We start from the raw sequence: 18515 nt of genomic DNA, 5'->3' as shown, positions 1-18515 counted from the left end.
CTTAGTATAACTAGGGTAAAAAAAAAATATACCTAAGCTGATTAAAAAAAAAAAATCCAGGCATAAACAGACAATGGTTTACCTTTCTTGGCTAACCTATACTTCTGAATAAGGAAAATGATCATTTTCTCTACATTAGGAGACAAAAGTGGCAGAAATACAAGTCCCTTCTATGACCAGATAACTACATCACCAGAATGGGTGACAAAATATTTCTCTTTAAACAACTAGAACAGGCAATACTTAAGAATTATTCTTCCTCTTTTAATTAAATTCTAAGCAAAAAAAAAAAAAAAAATCTAGTTGTTTGAAAGAGCATTATAACTATGTAAATAACTACTTCCTTGGCATATACGTTATTTTACTCATGAGTACTTTGGCTATTGTCTGAAAATAAAGAAAAGGTTGGTTTAGAATTTTTTTTATATAACTTAATTTTTTTAAAAAAGGAAATTCCTCCAAACCCCGAAATCTGAAATTAAAACTGTTTTTGGTAACTTCACTCTTGGATCCATTGTAGACTGGAGTCTACCAATAAATGTTGGTTTCAGAGGTCACTTCCAATTGTCTATCTGGTTAGCAATATAGAGCTCAATATTTTCACTAACCTCACATGCAAACTTCTTAACAATTTAAACTCTGAGACTTTTAAATTGTTTAATCCAGTCAATTCAAAGTTAATACATTAAATGTAGCTAAGAGACACCTGACATAGTAGGCGATAAGTTCTAATAATGTTAGTGTCAATAATAGTCCTTTAATGCTACCCTCTTCAAAAATTGGTGAGTCAACAATTTTAAAATAAATGTTTCTTTAGCAAATTACAGTTACTGTAGTATAGCTGTCTGTGACAAATACAAATTTAATAGAGAAGTTGAAGCTTGTCAATTTGTCCTTGTTACATTTAAATAGAGAATTTAAAATAAACTCTGGAAGTTAGTTTGTAGGAAAAAGAACAATAGTACACAAAGTATAGATAACCTTCCCGCCATCTAATCAGAATATTCAAACACTTAAATCAAGACCTCCAAATTAAAGTACTAACCAGTAAATGTAATTTAAAAAAAGGAAGTCTCTCTTTACTGCAGCCTTCTGTCATCAGTAAAACAGGAACATCCCAGGAACAGGGAAAATCTAAACCCTTCAGTTAACGCAGTATTTTAACACATAGGCTTAACGCTGTAGAGGCTTTCAGAACCTCAAATCTAAGAAATTTTCAGTAGTTGCAACAAAAAAATAAAATTGTGTTGTTTTAGGGAAATTCACTTTGAAAGCCAAGAACTCTAACCTTTTTAGTTAAAAAGGTTTCCAGATTTTTGATGTCCTTCCTTCCTAGGCTACATTCAATAGTTCCACTGCATTCCTTTGTTACACCATTTCAGTAACAATCTCCATGGCACCCCTCCCCCAACCCCAAACCACCACAAACTACCCACCTTCATCAAAACACAGACAAAAACATGTTCCAATCAGCCAAAGAAAACTCTCTTTAAACTAAGTGGAAAAATCAGTTGTTTTCAATTTAAAATATTTCTGGTGATTATATAATTTTTAAAGACATAACAACACTGTAGGTTTGGAGAAGGGGTAAAACAACTTAAAGGATTTGTGAAGAAATGGGCAAAAGTATTCTGGTTTTGCACAGTTCCAATCAGTACAATCTTGATATTGTGTTCAGTTTTTAATTACAGACTAAGAGGTTACTTTTCAATGAGTACTTCCCAACACTGCATCCACTTAGGCATGAATCCCCACTGCACTTACTAAATTAGATGTCTTGACCTTTAGCCAACCATGACTTTGCACTCACCTTAGCTCTTCCTCTGGTAACCCATTTACTCTCAAACTATCGGGGCGATCTCGTCTTCTCCTGTAGAGACCTGAATGTGAAAGCTCTTTAAGCTGTAATGCAGTCATACTTCTCTCCACACATCAATTGCTGACACTTTAAAGCATTTATGCTCAGCAGTGTGGCTGCCAGGGGAAAGCAGCGTCCCTTGCCGAGGGACCTCAGCACACCTGACTCAGCCTTAGAAACCTCCAGGCAGGCCAAGCTGCTGAAGCACAGCTTCCTGTTTCTCACTGGTACACACCCTCCTCAGCAAGGCACAACTTGCCTTATCTCTGGGCCTCGCACCTTGGGGAGGGGGGAGTCGGTGACCAAGAAGGCAGGTTACTTACTTGTTTATTAATAAGCAAAATTTAATTGTTATGAATAATCACACCAATTCCTTTAAAAACCTTGCCAGGACCACTCTGAACTAAAATTGGGCTAAAAAGCTCCAGTAAGGTAGTCGCTAAAGAAGGGTCCTGCTGTTTTATTTGCCAGGAAATCCATCAACACTTCACAGGCAGTTGTCAGTTTAAAGAACCGCCTGGTTATAGTGAGCTCCTTAGGGACATTTTCCTTAAAAAGGAGAGGAGGGGCAGAATTCTAAAGGGAAGCAGTCCAATTCCTCCCCCTTACCACTCCACTCTAAATCCTCTTCAGAAGGGAAGGAAGTGTCTTTGGTCCACCCACCCCTCATTAAATATTACTGAAGAATTCATAACTGAAAGGAAGATGGTTTCTTCCTTCATTCATTGTAATTACTGGCTGTGAATAATACCCTCTCGTAGGACAGGCCACCCCGGCTGACACAATGCTGTTGGCTTTAAGGTGGAATGGGTCCTATATACCCTGTATTTATCTGTACATTTGACCTCGGAAAGTGACAATGTTAGGAAGGTTTTGGGTGTGGGGATGTGGACAACAGAGGACAGGTTTGGGGAAAGTCCTTCGTCATCCAGCTCAAAGTGATGCTACCCAACAGCAGGCACAGCACGGCCCTCCAATCCACTTCAGTCCCACTGGGAACACAGGACGACACCACAAACACAGGCTACCTCCCAGCAAGCTCTTAGCCAGCAGTTTGACTAAATGGTTCTAGGACTTTTTCTCTGGGCAATTTATACCAGCCTCTTTTCCTTTTAGAACCTTCTCGACAAGAACACAGAGAAATGGGTCTGATAATATTTTTACACTAAGAGTTAGAGAGTTATTCCCATCTCTGAGAGAATCTGCTCTATATATACAAAAATTAAGGCAACCCATAGGAAAGGGAAGTCTACATCTTATTCCTTCACTTAGGACACAGATGCTAGTTCCCCTGAGGGCTACCATTTGTTACGCTAGGTCCATGGCCCCAGGAAAAACAAATGACTTTTCATAATTGCCATTCAAACACAGCATATGTTTTTAAAGATGCAGGGAAAAAATTTACCATTTTTGTCACTATACTAGATTTAATGAGTGATGAAACACGTTTTAAAAAATCAGTTGACAGTTACATCTGTCTCCGGAAGGGTACACAAAAACCGGTAATACTGGCTGCTTCTGAGGGACCTGGGGAGACAGGAGCAGAAGGAAGCATTTCCACTACACACCACTCTACACCTTCTGAACTTTGAATATATTGCCACTCAGAAACAAATAGAATTTAGAAGATTTAAATACCAAACAATTTAGTTTACAGTAATAGAAACATTTCAATTTAGAACTCCTGAAGTATCCAATTCTGTCTTTTTGTTTTGTTTTGTTTTGTCTTTTGAGACAGAGTCTCCCTCTGTCACCCAGGCTAGAGTGCAGTGGCAAAATCTCGGCTCCGTAACCTCCGCCTCCCGGGTTCAAGCGATTCTCGTGCCTCAGCCTCCCCAGTAGCTGGGATTACAGGTTTGCGCCACCACGCCCAGCTAATTTTTGAATTTTTAGTAGAGATGGGGTTTTGCCATGTTGGCCAGGCTGGTCTCGAACTCCAAGCCTCAAGTGATCCAACTGCCTCGGCCTCCCAAATTGCTGGGATTACAGGCGTGTGCCACCGTGCCCAGCCTTCGTTTTTAAAAATCAAGACAAGTTAAAAAAAAAAAAACAGAAACAACCACTAATCTTCCTTGTTTTCCCCCACCATCAACACAGAATAGACGCCTAATGAATAAAACACAAATCAATTGTATATTCATTGTAAATACAGAAATCCCAACATTAAATATGACCTGTCTCCATAGGAAATGTAAATAATTGCTTATTTTTAAAAGAGTTTTTAAAAATTAATGCAGCTTGCTGACAAGGGAAAAGAACTTGGTGACTACTAAAGGTTAACCAGACAGGAAACACCTAACTGTGTAGGATGAATCCTGCATTTGATGAGACTAGTGTTAAAAGGATGTGCAGGGGGTTAGACGGGGCGGGGGAGAGCAGTAACAGGGACAGTTACCAAGCCATAAAACAAATGAGCTGAAACAATTCTTGCCCTCTGACTTTTAAAAAGGCTGTACTGACAAACAGGAACTTCAGCAAATCAATGCTTATGTTCTGATGAAACTGCCACAGCTGAGTAAAATTAAATTCTGGGCCTTTGGGGAAGGTCTTTTTAACCAGGATCTTTTTTCTTTTTTTTTTTTTTTTTTTGAGACGGAGTCTTGCTCTGTCGCCAGGCTGGAGTGCAGTGGCACGATCTCAGCTCACTGCAACCTCTGCCTCCCTGCAACCTCCACCTCCCGAGTTCAAGCGATTCCCCTGCCTCAGCCTCCCAAGTAGCTGGGATTATAGGCACGCGCAACCACGCCTGGCTAATTTTTTGTATTTTAGTAGAGATGGGGTTTCACCATGTTGGCCAAGATGGTCTTGATCTCCTGACCTTGTGAACTGCCCGCCTCAGCCTCCCAACGGGCTGGGATTACAGGCGTGAGCCACCGTGCCCCGCCTAACCAGGATCTTTTCACTGAAGATAGAGAGAGAGAGAGAGGACTGCTTTCCCTCCCCAGCACCCTTCAGACAGCAGCACATCAGCACAGGGAAGGGGGTCAGATGGGCAAACACCCAGGACACACAGCAGGGCCGTGACAAAGACAGGGAGGAGTCCCCATCTATTTTTCCTTTCAAATGTACTTTCCCATGGAAATGGAATTATTAATTATGCCTGAATTCTCAGATCAGGCCCTATTTAAAAGGGTTTCAAATTTCAAATAACTGTCTTAGCATGATTTTGACAGTACAGAGGGAGGCCTGTATAAATGCATTTTCTGCGGGTTTCCAAATAGAGATATTTTTCATTTTAGCACTCTAAAAAAATCTTTGAAGGTCAGTCCAGACTCTCATTCAATGCAGAATTCCCCACCGTCATTTTCCCCATGGCCTCATCCCTATACAATATCTATGACCTGGGAGTTTGTCTCTTCATGGACACTTGCAGTGATGGGGAACTTACTACCTCATAAAACTCCTGGGGCTTTCCCCCACATGCCCAGTGGTTCTCAAGGAACAACAGTTCACAAAAACTGGGAATAAGACATTTGCCTTAACAATTGGTCTGGCCCTAATTACAACTTTCTGTCCTTTTTTCCAAACTGTTGGGTTCTCCTTGAATCTGTACTTTGACTCCAGCAGATCTCACACCCCCATCCCAGCTGAGAGGACTGGACTCCAGGAGTTTCCCAGACAGACTGTGCTTCCTCTCACTTTCTAGCCTTTGCACATATGGCTTGGTAAGACTGGAAGAAGGATCACTGGCAGGACTAGCTCCTGATCATCCCACTAAGACTCACTACAAGGATCATCTCTTCCGAGAAACCTTTCTAAACCCCATATCCCACTTACCGCTGCATCTATAGGGCCAGGGACATGGAAGACAGTCACGTTTGTTAAACAAGCTTTATGTTTTAGTTGTTCAACCAATTAATTTTGAGAGCCTAATCATTTTACAATGTCATGTTTGAGAAGAAATCTCCAGAGTTTTGAAGCTTTTTCATTTCTGCATGTAACACTCAATGTTACCTAAATGAGATTTTAAAAGACACACTTGTTCTACAGTTTTGGAAAAATTTACTTTCTTGGTGAGACTAAAACTCTGAAGCTTTCATATTTGTGGAGTTGAACAGTACCTTCCACAAGTATAAACATTTTCCATTTGTGATAAGAATAAAAAATTAGCCTGGATTTTTGCCTAAACTTGTCATAGTCCAGCTTTTAGCATCCTGTTGCAATTAACCCCTTCAGATATAAGAGGGTGAAGAAACCTAATTAAACATCAAGCTGTAAATATGATCATTAATGTTACTGAATCATCAATTATTTCTCCTATACAGAGTTAAGAAAGCTGCAAGCTGGTTTCCGTGGCCAACTGGGGCTCACTGCCAGTACACTAGGTACTAATGGCTCGTAAACTGGTTGAGCAGCTGTACATTTCCAGGCCATTAATTTCCCTGTGTGACATAAAAGAAGAATGTTATGTTTTGCAGCTAACTTTGCACTTGATGGAAATGAATCATTTTTAGTTTATGTTTTATCTCATAAATAATCATTTACAGGGAAAATCAAATTTTATCTAATAAAGCAAGAATATCCCTCCATACTATGTCCAACACACATTCATCTGGCAAACATTTATTTGCCAGCCAAGCTGTCTTCCTAAGTGAGGCCTCTCAAGAGTGCTCTAGGCTATAAATCTGAAGGAAGAACAGGGCTATATATCTGCTGCAGAAAAGGGTTCAACGATGTACCATTGCGAGTAGGCTCAAGGTCAAGCTAACTGGAGCAGAGAGTATGAGAAGGCAGAAGCAACTGTCCACAAAAACTGTTCACTGTGTGGAAAAAAAAAATCATGAAAATATGGTCCCACTCACAAGCAGATAATATTGCAACTGTCTACAAGCCCCTCTGAACTTTCTCCTTAATCAGGCTTCCTGGACCTCTGACACATCTGAGTGGACAGGCTGAGCTGTCATTAAAGCTCATGTGAGGCCAGTGTGGTGGCTCACGCCTGGGATCCCAGCAATGTGGGAGGCCGAGGTGAACAGACAGCTTGAGCCCAGGAGTTTGAGACCAGCCTGGGCAACACAGTGAGACCTTATCTTTGCAAGTAATACAAAATTAGCTGGGCGTGGTGGCGAGTGCCTGTAGTCCCAACTACGAGGGAGACTGAGATGGGGGGATCATGATCACTTGAGCCTGGAAGGTCGAGGCTGCAGTGAGCTATGGTCACACCACTGCACTCCAGCCTGGGTGACAGAGTAAGACCCCTATATCCAAAAAAAAAAAAAAAAAAAAAAAGCCCATGCAAACTTGCCTGTGTCATTCTCATACAGCAGCCTCTTCCACAACCAGCAACATGGGGCCATCGACAGTCTTCAATTTAGACCATTAACAAATGTTCTCAAAAGCCACTGATACAATATGCAAATTTTCCAGGTATATTTCCAAATAATTTAGAATGAAATTCTAAGTAACCTATCCAATCCCACGTTTTCAAGGGGCCAAGGGAGAGTACAAGGTAGGTTAGTGGAAGGATACAAGAGGTGACCAGTAGACATTTAGCTGACAGTTCCACGTTTGGAAACTCCCTTGCTGTGACTACCTTATAAGTACACAGGAAGTCATTTAACTATCACAGTCCTCCATTGTTCCACTTGGATCAGAAGTGGCTGAATTAGGTGACCTCCATGGTCTTCTCTGCAGGCTAACATTACTTGGTTTTCAGACAGGACCTGTGCAACATGACTCCCTGACTAAACACACTTTTCTCCTTCTTCATATAGTCAGAAATCTCATTCCTGAATAAAGCAGGTACACATGGGCAGGCTCTGCACATTCAGCAATTTCCCAAAGGCATCAGTGTGCCAGGCCTTTGGGGTGTGGAGGAGAACCCTGAACAGCCTCTGGGCTCCCCAGATCCTTCTCCATGAACACCTTTTCTTTGGTCACAAAGCTGCTTGAGGATAAGAGCTCTAGAGTAGATAAGGACCACAAAAAGGCATGCTGATCACCCTGGCCCCACCATACCCCCCACCCCACCCAAAGAGAACAGAGGGTCCTCCTCAACAGAGCGCTGACCTTTCAGGGAAGGAACACAGACAGAAGCTTGCAGCAGGACTGCACTTTTCCTCCCTGAGGGCAAAATAGAGGGTATCTCACTCAATGTAGTAAACTTGCTTCTGGAAAACTACATATAAAGCTAAAACTTTAGCACATAGAATAATTTTTCTTTCCCTAAATGAACTTATTTTTAAAAGGAATTCTAGTGGTACTCTTCACAAATGAGAGCTTTCCACAAATCCAGATTTTCCCACAATTTGACTTAAAACTAGATACATATATATGTATTGAAATCACTTTTTAGATATTGTTTCTATCTGTTCTGCCTGACCACCAACTATACATACAACTATACGCTATAGATTCTAGTGTATCTATATCTGCTCAGCATATTTCTAAACTAAACCGTCATTACAAAAAAATCCAATAGGTTAAATACTTCTGTGTGAGAGGAGAAATGTAACAGTTACTTGCAAGCTAACAGTTCCGACATTCTGAAGACCAGAAAGAACAAAAACGGTTCTTCTCCCTGCCCTGGAATTCAAGGGGTGTGTCTTAAAAAATAAACCACAATTCCTGCCCCACCCCAGTGTAGGTTCATGACTATAGCCAATATTGTCAACACATCAACTTTCACTTCAAAATTGTTTTTACCAGGTTATCAAAATACTCCCCAGGTTTTGTGTGAAGTCTAACCTTAAAGGCAACAACACACATAACAAGCTGTGTGGCCACGTTTCTGATATCTGTATTATCCCTTTATTTATTATTTTTTCCTAACTCCGATATAAAAGTTCAATTCAATGACACAAATCTAATTTAGAAATTTAAGGGTATCTAGCCCTAAAGACAAAAGTTTTTCAAAAACTTTTATTTCCTATGTAGTGTTACTATGCCAGAGTGACTGATGGCAACTGAAAATGATAATGTAAACATGTATTTGGCATAAAAATGTGTGTTCATGATCTACCACTGAATGAAAAAAAGACCATAGGATACAAGCTAAGAGATTCTATTTCACATGAAAAGACCACATATGTACATACATTGTATGTGTCCACACCCTCCCCAGCATCTGGAAGAGTGTCTACCAGGACATCTCTGGTTGGCAGAGACTGGAAGCCTAGGCAGGGTCTGGGTGGTGAGAGAGCAAGTTCAGGGCAGTTCACATGGAGGAGACGCCTGAGCATGGTGAGGACCTGTCAAGGGGATGAGACTGGCAGAGGCATGGGCCTTCCAAACCGGGAACACAGGTTTAAAGTGGATGAGAAAAAAGCAAAAGTCACATGCGGAGAGTCTGTCATCAGCCAAGTATAAGAAACAACACAGAAGGGTGCCTGGTGTGCCCCCAACCCAGCTGTGCACCTCACACACCTTTAGTGAGCGTCTAACCTAGGCTGGGGTCTGCTCTTAGCAGCAGAGACTCAGTGGCCTCGTGGAGCCTGCAGTCGAGTAGGGGACACTGGTATCAACCACATAATCACAATTTAAAACATGTCAAGTAGTAGAAAGTAGGGTGCAGAGTGGATGCCGACAGCAGGGAGGGGAGCAGGACAGCAGGGGCAAGCTTCCTGAGACAGAAACACTGGATCTGATCCAAGAAACCAGGCTCAAAAGCAAGAGGGCCTGACACTGTGGCTGAGGGGAGGGCTGGGAGGTGAAATGAGACAAGAGACATGGGTGGTGGCATGTTTCGAAGGACCTGGTGTTCTTCACCCTGAGAGCCAAGGGCCGCCCGTGTCTTAAGCAGGGTACTGACAAGATCCCACCTGTTTGCTGAGGACCCCTCTCTCTGAGGCAGCAAAGGCCCCAGGGTAAGGACCAGCAGAGCTGTGCAGAGCCACATGGCAGTCCATGGAACAGACAGCAGCTTGAGCTAGCCAGGGTGGTGACAGAGAGAACAGCAAGGAGAGTGGACACAGAGATGTGTAGGAAGGGAGGGCAAAAGGGCAGACTGGACACAGAGGGCCAGGGAGGGAGGCAGGAAGCACCCACACTGCTAACGTTTCTCCCCACATTCTTTTGTGGACAGAGCAACAAACAGACCTGGTGAACTACAGCATGAGCCAGATGTACTTCATGTTGCCTTAATCTTGTCCACAGAAACGTAAGCGTTTTAAACCTACTTTGACTCTAATAATAAAGACTTTTACGAGTTCACAAAAGAAAAAAGCTAGGACATAAAAATGTTTGCTTGTATTGTAAAGCTCAGTCTCTCAACTATTTATGTAATATAATTATTACTAACAACTGACGTTGGAGTACCTACCCAGCACATTATGTGTTATTAACCTCCATCTCAACCCTATGAGGCATGTATTGTGATTATACCCATTTACAGATGGGGAAACTGAGTCTTAAAGCAGTTAAACGACTTGACCAAACAATACAACCAATAAGAGTGTGTGGATCCAACCCAAGTTGATTTGACTCAAACATTCCTGTTTCAGTCATTAAACTGCACTGTCCCAGGGCCTAAAACATTCTGCCCCACAGACCATCACAAGGTCAAGTCTGAACTAGCACTGCCTCTCAACACTGACAACCTAACCCCGGAAGCTTCTGGGAAATTGGGTGCATGACAGGCGCAGGAGCCGCAGCGCAAGCCCCGGAGTGTAAACACTGACTAGAAACCACCCAGACACCTCAGCCAGCCCACACCTTCTCTCCCTCCAAATGACCCAGACCTAGTCCACGTGAATATTGTGAATGGTCGGTTTGAGGGTTCTGAAAGGAGCCTCGTGAGGTGCTCAGGTGCAGTCCCCACTCATATGAGTATTCCTTTTCAGCTGGTTTTCTCCTGCAGGTTTGGAGGCAAAAGCTAGTGAAAGAAGTGACCTTCTATGTAACTGAATTCCTAGATTCCTTAGGAGTCTTTGGGTCCAAATTACCCAAAAGACTTTATTTCCTTTTAGAGTACATGGAATTATTCAATGTTTCCAACAGTTCTGGGAAAAAAAAAAAAGGCAGATTCTAACAGGTTTTCTTCATCATAGCAACTACGCTGAAACCAAGGGTACTGTGGAACAGCAACACGCACTGGAAGCAATACAAACAGCAAACTTCAGGAGGGCGTGGGTGTATGAAGAGGCAATGATGATGTGTGACCACACCGATTTCGGTTCCTCTGAGAACACTTCATACCACAAACACACTTTAGAGCTCAAGCCGGTCAAGCAGCCACTTGCTCTTACTGCTTCATGCAAAGGAAGTCTGGTAAAGAAGGTGATTCTAATTCTAAAACACAAATCAAACCAGTCACTCTGTGAGACTAATAAAAGAAAGGCCTGAAGTTTTAATCCTCCAATCCTGATCTCAAGAACCCCTGCCAAGAGAAAAAACTCACTCTTAGGGCATATATATATGTATATATGTGTGTGTGTGTGTGTGTGTGTGTGTATATATGTGTGTGTATATATTATATATGTATATATTTTATATATGTATATATATTTTTTATATGTGTGTATATTTTATATATGTGTGTACATATTTTATATATATATGTGTATATATATATATTTTAGATCATGGTTCACAGCAACTTCTGCCTCCCTGGCTCAAGCAATCCTCCCACCTCAGCCTCCTAGTAGCTGAGACTACAGGCTCACGCCACCACGCCCAGCTAATTTCTGTATTTTTGTAGAGACAGGGTTTTGCCACGTTGCCCAGGCTGGTCTCGAACTCCTGAGCTCAAGCGATCCCCACGCCCCGGCCTCCCACAGAGCTGGGATTACAGGCGTGAGCTACTGCACCCAGCCTAGGGCCAATATTTTTGATTGATCACAACACACTAGGGAACTATGTTCTACTGAACAAAAATTCCCAAAATAGAAGTGAAATACCTCAAAATGTAATGAGACCACTATATAGAACCAAAGCAAGTGCACTATTTCTAAGGAAAGTGAAAAAAAAAACATTGATAGGTTATTTTTTAAATCAGAGCCTTGGGGAAGAAATAAAGGCTCTGATTATTCCTTCCCCGGGGCTCAATATAATTTAGGAAATAGCACCTTGGTCAAGAGCTAGATGTATTGAGTGCTTCTTATGCACCCAGAACTGTGATAAGCACTTTGCATACACTTACCAAATTTAGTTTTTACAATAATCCAATGAAACAGTACTATTATTATTCCCATTTCAAAGGTGATGAGACAGACATAGAAAGTGTAACTTACTATACAGTTATTAAGTAATTGAGTGAAAAACTGAAACCTGGCCTCAGCCTGGTTTTAAACCATAACGGTGTACTGCCTGCTAGTCAGAAAATGGTTATTTTTCTCAGCAGTAGATGAGAACTTATAATCAGAAATCATTTAAAAATTCAACCATGGCTAAACACAATGTGGTATCCTCGACTGATTGATGGCATAGAAAAAAGACATGATGAAGATAATGGAAGGTGCTGACAAGAGGGGAAGCTATGTGAGGACTATGTGAGGATTATCTGAGCTCCTGACCTCTGCAACTTTTCTATAAATCTAAAATTATTCCAAAATAAGGTTTATTTTAAAAATTCAAAACTTTAATTCTACATGACAACAGAGCTGGTATCTCTGTCAATGACTGGAGGAAAAACAGAGAAGGGGTTTTCCTGCAGATTAAGAGAGACTTAACAGACTTATCAATCAAATGTATTATTAAACTATGGCCTTTGTTTAGATCTTGGTTTAAATAAAACAAATGTAAAATGCTACTCTTGGGACAAGTGAGGACATTTGATTATGGGTGGGGTACTGGATGGTGATAAAGAATTATCACTCGTTTGTTAGATATGGTAATAGCATGTCCATCTTCTCAGAGACCAGCTTATAAAAGAAAATGTCCATCTCCTCAGGGACCAGCCCTGAGGTATTTTGGGATGAAATGACCTGATGTCTGGGATTTGCTTTTAAATAATTAAGAAAGAAAAGAAAACAAAAAAGAATATGTGAAGCAAATATGGCAAGAAGTGTGGGTGATGAGTATAAGAGGATTGTTTCTTCTATTTTTATATTAGAATGAAAATTTTCAGGCTAGGTGCAGTGGCTCACACCTGTAATTCCAGCACTTTGGGAGGCCAAGGCAGAAGAACTGCTTGAGGCCAGGAGTTGAGACCACCCTGACCAACATAGTGAGACCCCATCTCTATTTTTAGAAAATAAAAAAGAATAGTTTTATAATAATACACACACACACACACACACACACACACACACACACACGCACATATATTTTTTGTAACAGAGTCTCACTTTGTCGCCCAGTCTGGAGTGCAGTGGCACGATCTGGGCTCACTGCAAGCTCCACCTCCCAGGTTCACGCCATTCTCCTGCCTCAGCCTCCCAAGTAGCTGGGACTACAGGCGCCTGCCACCACACCTGGCAAATTTTTTTGTATTTTTAGTAGAGACAGGGTTTCACCATGTTAGCCAGGATAGTCTTGACCTCCTGACCTCGTGATCCGCCCACCTCGGCCTCCCAAAGTGCTGGGATTACAGGCATTAGCCACCGCGCCTGGCCAATAAAATATTTTTAAGTTAAAAAAAAACTTCAACCGTGGGGATGAAAACAAGCATAACTTCCTTAAAGCCAGAAGGTCATACACTGCTGTATATGTGTGCAGTGTGATGCACCGACAGCACAGCAGAAGGCATCAGGTCAGGACTCCTGGGTTTTCTGGGTGCTTCCTCTAACGAGAGATCTGAAGTATCATATCTGAGGATGTTAAATAGATTGCCCAAGATCATATGAAATACATTAAGGGATATGTTACATTGTGAAAGAATGGCACCAGGAAAAGGGAGGAGAGAATATTCTAGATGGAGAGGAGAATGCAAAGGCACGGGAAGGTGGAGAAGTGAGCCAGGGAACAGTGGGCACCTCACTCTGGAAACAGTAGGAGCAATGACTGCGGGGAGCCGGGCGGTTTAGAGTCAGCTTTTGAAGAGTGAGAGCCAGGCTGATGGGTTTATGTGACAGGTGATAAGCCACACAAGGTTAGAATTCCGGGTGGGGAGGGGTGCAATCCTGGAGACAACCAGTTGTGGAAGCAGCTCCAGGCAGCAACACCTGCCATGGGGGAGGGAAGAGAAGACTCCAGAGGAGAAGCCTTTATGCTTTGCCAGGTAAACAGGTTGCTAAGAAAAAAATCAAACAAGATTAGCACACACACCAACACAGGAAATTATTTTGCATGTATTTAGCCAGATCATGCCCCAAATGAGAACACTTCAAACCCTCAGTACTCTCGAATCACCGATCCCACCCACTTTTTCTATTACTCTTGGGAGATAACCCCACCTATGTTAGAGAAAACAGAAGTCTTCAGAAAGACGCCACCTCAGCTGTCTCCAAGCTATTGTCCCTACTTCTTTCAGAGTGCCCTCTGTCCAACTGCAAGTTAAAATATAGCACAAAATTAGTCCTGCCCTGAGTCTGCATTACTGTCATCTCGTTCTAGTGGCAGTAATGATGGTAATAACCATGGTGTTAATGCTTCACATACTATTTCATTTGATCCCCCTAACACCCTGTGAAATGAGCGGTATCCCTATTTCTCGGAAGTAGAAACTGGGCTCCCAACTGGTGAGTGACAGAATGGGGACTGGAATGGGCATCAGGGGCCCCATCTATGATCACTCTACTACCCTGCTTCTCTCAAGATCAAGAAAACAGATTTCTAAAATAGTGATGGCTTCAATGAAATGCTGTATAGCTGTAAAAGAAAATTCACTGAAGCACACATCTACACAAATAAATGTTTTAAAAATGTGAGTGGGCCGGGCGCGGTGGCTCACGCCTGTAATTCCAGCACTTTGGGAGGCCGAGGAGGGCAGATCATGAGGTCAAGAGATCAAGACCATCATGGCCAACATGGTGAAACCTCGTCTCTATTAAAAATATAAAAATTAGCTGGGTGTGGTGGTGGGCGCCTATAGTCCCAGCTACTCGGGAGGCTGAGGCAGGAGAATAGCTTGAACCCGGGAGGCGGAGGTTTCAGTGAGCCGAGATCACGCCATTGCACTCCAGCCTGAGTGACAGAGCGAGACACCGTCTCAAAAAAAAAAAAAAAAAAAAAAAAAGTGAGTGAAAAAGGCAACTTGCACAGTAACACAAACAGTATATACCAAGTAAAATCTAAATGAAAGAAGGAATCCCATGCAATGTTAAGAATACATAAATGTGTAATGAAAGTATAAAGATATGCACAAAAGTGAGCCAAACTCCATTAAGGAAAGGGTTTCTTCGTGGAGGAAAACAGGAGGAGGGAATGTGATTGGAAGAGGAAACTGAACCAAGAGACCTCAACTCTGTAAGGTGTTATTTCTTGAGGTGGGTGGTAGATATTTGGAGGTTCCTTTTATTAATTTCAATATCTTCATTATTTTTAAAAGAAGGAAAGATGAAGATGCAAAGCAAACACTCTGAGTATGTAAGTCCACAAAGTTTCAAAGCACTGCGCCTGCCACCATGTGGCTCCTGAAGATGTTACAGGCACACAATTTTCAGAGGACAAAAGAAAGGGGCATTAACTCTGAGACCAATATCACATGAATGTTACCCACAGTGAAAGCCCAAGGAGCCCCTACTTGATACATAACCAATATTAAAATCATATCCATTTCCAAATAATGCCTAATAAAACAGAAGACATAAAACATTATGCTAGGAGCCCACTCAAAGGAAGATGAGAAAAGTTAAGGGATATAAACTATAAGACTAGTAAAAACAGATGGGAAAGACTGGGTTTCAGGCACAATTAACTTAATAGGTAAATGAGGACCTGTGAATTGACTTTAAGACCCAGAAGTAAATAAGCAAAAAGAATACAGTAAAATGGAACTCCGCCCATGGTATTAATAATTTCACTTGTAAAACTTAGTACTTTTAATAGGCAAATTTATTAGAGAGATCAATACCTCTTTTCTGGTTATATCCAGGTTAGAGAGAAATACCTAAAACTGAAACCATAGTGAATTCTACTAGATGCACAAAAATACACCCTTGTGTAAAAATCACTTCTATATGTGCACACATGTACTATTTATGTGATGAAGATACCAGACAACTGGTGTGCTCAATTATGTTCTATTTGTGTTTCATTTGGAGGGGGAACAGCTCAATATTGTGCAGCAGCACTCACCATGTCATGTATCTTGATTCGATGTGTCCCTCATCAGCTGGCTGTCCAAGCTAAGCTCTCCATGCTCACAGATGGCACCCTCTCACTGTGTCCTCACATGCAGGAAGGGGCAAGCAGGCTCCCTTGGGCCTATTTTATAAGGGCACTAATCTCATTCATGAAAGCTCTGTTCTCGTGACCTAATCATCTCTCCAAAGGCTCCACCTCCTAATACCCTCACTTTGGGGTTAGAAGTTCAACATATGAATTTTGGGGAGACACATTCAGACCACAGCAGCATGGTACATGAGACATACCCTTTACTGCATACTCACCTGTGTGGCCTCATTCCAATCACTTTTCCCCTTCTAACAACTAATTGTGCTATATTTTAATTTCCCAACCACTTCCCTAGACTCAGCACACTCTTGTGTTTCCAGGATCTACCATTTCTCTATGTGGATGAACCTCCAGCCTCTCTCCTCACATAGGACTCCCACAATATTCCCATTTGGTGGAGCCTTCCAGAGCTCCCCCAGGGAGGCAGTGGAAGCTGTTTTCTCCTCTGGGATCCTACTTAACTTTAGACAAATCTATTTTGTTGCACTTGCTGTATTGTGTGTTGTTTATACGCTGGTTGCTCTTCCTCACTGAAATGTGAGCTCTTCAAGCCTGGCAACAGTAGGTACCTAAGAAATGCTTCTTGAATGGTTGAATTCAGTTCAGAAGCTTCATACAAACATGATAGTGCTAATAAAATTGTAAAAGTACCTTACAAATTGTGATTTTTTCTTACTAACGTATACACACATGCACATATACTGAAATCCGCCCCCCTTCCAAAAAAAGTCCTCGGTTCAGTGACAGAGTTTGCTGGTGAATCCAGCTGGCTTCACCTTGGTGAAGAATCCCACCTTGGTGAATTTTTAAAAATGTAAAGTCTGACCTTCAGCTTCTGAAGCTGAGCAAGGAATGTTGTCAGCACACCTAAGGTAGATCTGCCACTCAAGCATCCTCATTCACCAACTTTTAGAACTGACGTGCAAAACCACAACTCCAACTTGCAAACTAAAATATCTAGCTTTCATAAGTAATGTGTTCTCTCCTAGACACAGGTCAAATGAAAACCTAAGTTATAATTAGAAGGTTGTCTGGTGTGCCTGAATTCATAAAAATAGTTATACAGTCCGAATACTCAGTGACTACAACAGCCAGATTCACCTCCCCCAAATTGGGGGCAGAGCTGGCAGCAGGAACCTGGTACTTGGGCCCGAGGGCCACGCTGCCTGGCCCCCAGGCCTGGTTGCCAGCTTCACCTCTGTGACTGCCCATACAACTGCTGCTTCCATGCTCACCGGGCCTTTCAGATGGTCATGTCCTTTCTTTACATACACATCCAGAGCCACTCCATCCCCTTTAGGAGACTACAGAGCTCTACTCCTGTGTCAAGTTTGAAGTTTCACTCTCAGAGGATAATCTGACTTCTTTTCTTTCCAAGTTGCTCTTGGGTCCCTCACTGTAGTCTAATATGGCCCACAATACACAGATAAAATGAACTTGGTTATAAGGATGAAGACTACACTGGATGGCATTCTCTAAGTGGGGCATCACTAAGTCCAAACACTGACACATTCTTCTGCTTGTGTTTCTGCTTATGTGAAGCCATGTGCTGGGCATGTAGTAGGTACTGGGCAGACATTTTTGGAATGAATAAAGAGGAAAATGGGGACAGCATAAAATGCTGAAAGGAATAAATTTCAGTAAGTTTCAAAATATGGAAATTTTTAAAAAATTTTATAAAAAATTAGGTATTTTGAGTGAGCTCTTTAGCTTGACACATGTAGGTTTCTAAGATGCAAGCAACAGAAACCACCTTGGGTTAATTTTAAGTAGAAGAGATATTTAATAAATGATATTTGAATGCTCACAGACTCTGCAGGATTAACAAAGAACCGAGCTTATAACAACACCTTGCCCAGCAGGGGAAGTCTGTCCCCAGCCCTACACCTTTGGACACAGTGTACCACATGGACCAATGCTGGGTACTGGGCTGTGCTGCTCACACCGGGTTCTATTGCTGCCCCTAAACAATGGGTGTCATGAGTGCTGTTACAACCGTGCTCTCCAGAAATGATTCCAGGCAATCTCTATTTCTTTGCATCTCTAGCTCTCAGGTCACAGTCCAATACAGGTGTACCTAATGGCCAGAGCCCAAGACACATTCCTGTGCCTCAGCTGCAGCTGCAGGTGAGGCTAGGAAGGCAGTCATCTGGCCCTTCCAGATTCTCAAGAGGGAGCAAGCTTCAGTATCCTGTTCAGACTCACAAGGTGGGGAATCATCAGACAACTGGATTCCAGTGAAAAAGGAACTATGTGGCATTAATCCCTGACCCATCAATCCTTCCTGCAGGCAAATTGCTCTCACCTGGCAGAGATCAAATTTCAGACTACCAAGTGCTCTGTACAGTTGAGACGCTGCCTTACTGTCTGTCCAACAGATCTACTCCTGCTGGTCCCCTGCTTCATCCTTCATCCAACTCAGAGGAGCAGGGGCAGTGGGGGT

The 18515-nt window shown here is 42.2% G+C and overlaps 1 protein-coding gene across 12 annotated transcripts in view; it reads right to left on the bottom strand.

Annotated features, from left to right (window-relative positions):
• Window positions 1–18515, bottom strand: part of LOC459477 (LIM and senescent cell antigen-like-containing domain protein 1) — a 155165-nt gene that overhangs the window by 63608 nt on the left and 73042 nt on the right. The window contains exon 1 of one of the 12 annotated variants that reach the window (XM_054678728.2): window positions 1811–11253. The exons of 9 other annotated variants lie outside the window; for them this stretch is intronic. In XM_054678728.2, the coding sequence (XP_054534703.1) occupies window positions 1811–1917 (107 nt within the window). In that variant the 5' untranslated portion in view covers window positions 1918–11253. Of the gene's footprint in view, window positions 1–1810; window positions 11254–18515 lie in introns of those variants that run through there. 2 more of the 12 variants (XM_024354509.3, XM_024354508.3) reach the window with 2 other exon arrangements.

Source organism: Pan troglodytes, chromosome 12 (genome assembly GCF_028858775.2).
Source record: "Pan troglodytes isolate AG18354 chromosome 12, NHGRI_mPanTro3-v2.0_pri, whole genome shotgun sequence".
Classification (NCBI taxonomy): domain Eukaryota; kingdom Metazoa; phylum Chordata; class Mammalia; order Primates; family Hominidae; genus Pan; species Pan troglodytes.
The sequence above is the reverse complement of the archived record's forward strand: the minus strand, read 5'-3'. Positions and strand labels throughout refer to the sequence as shown.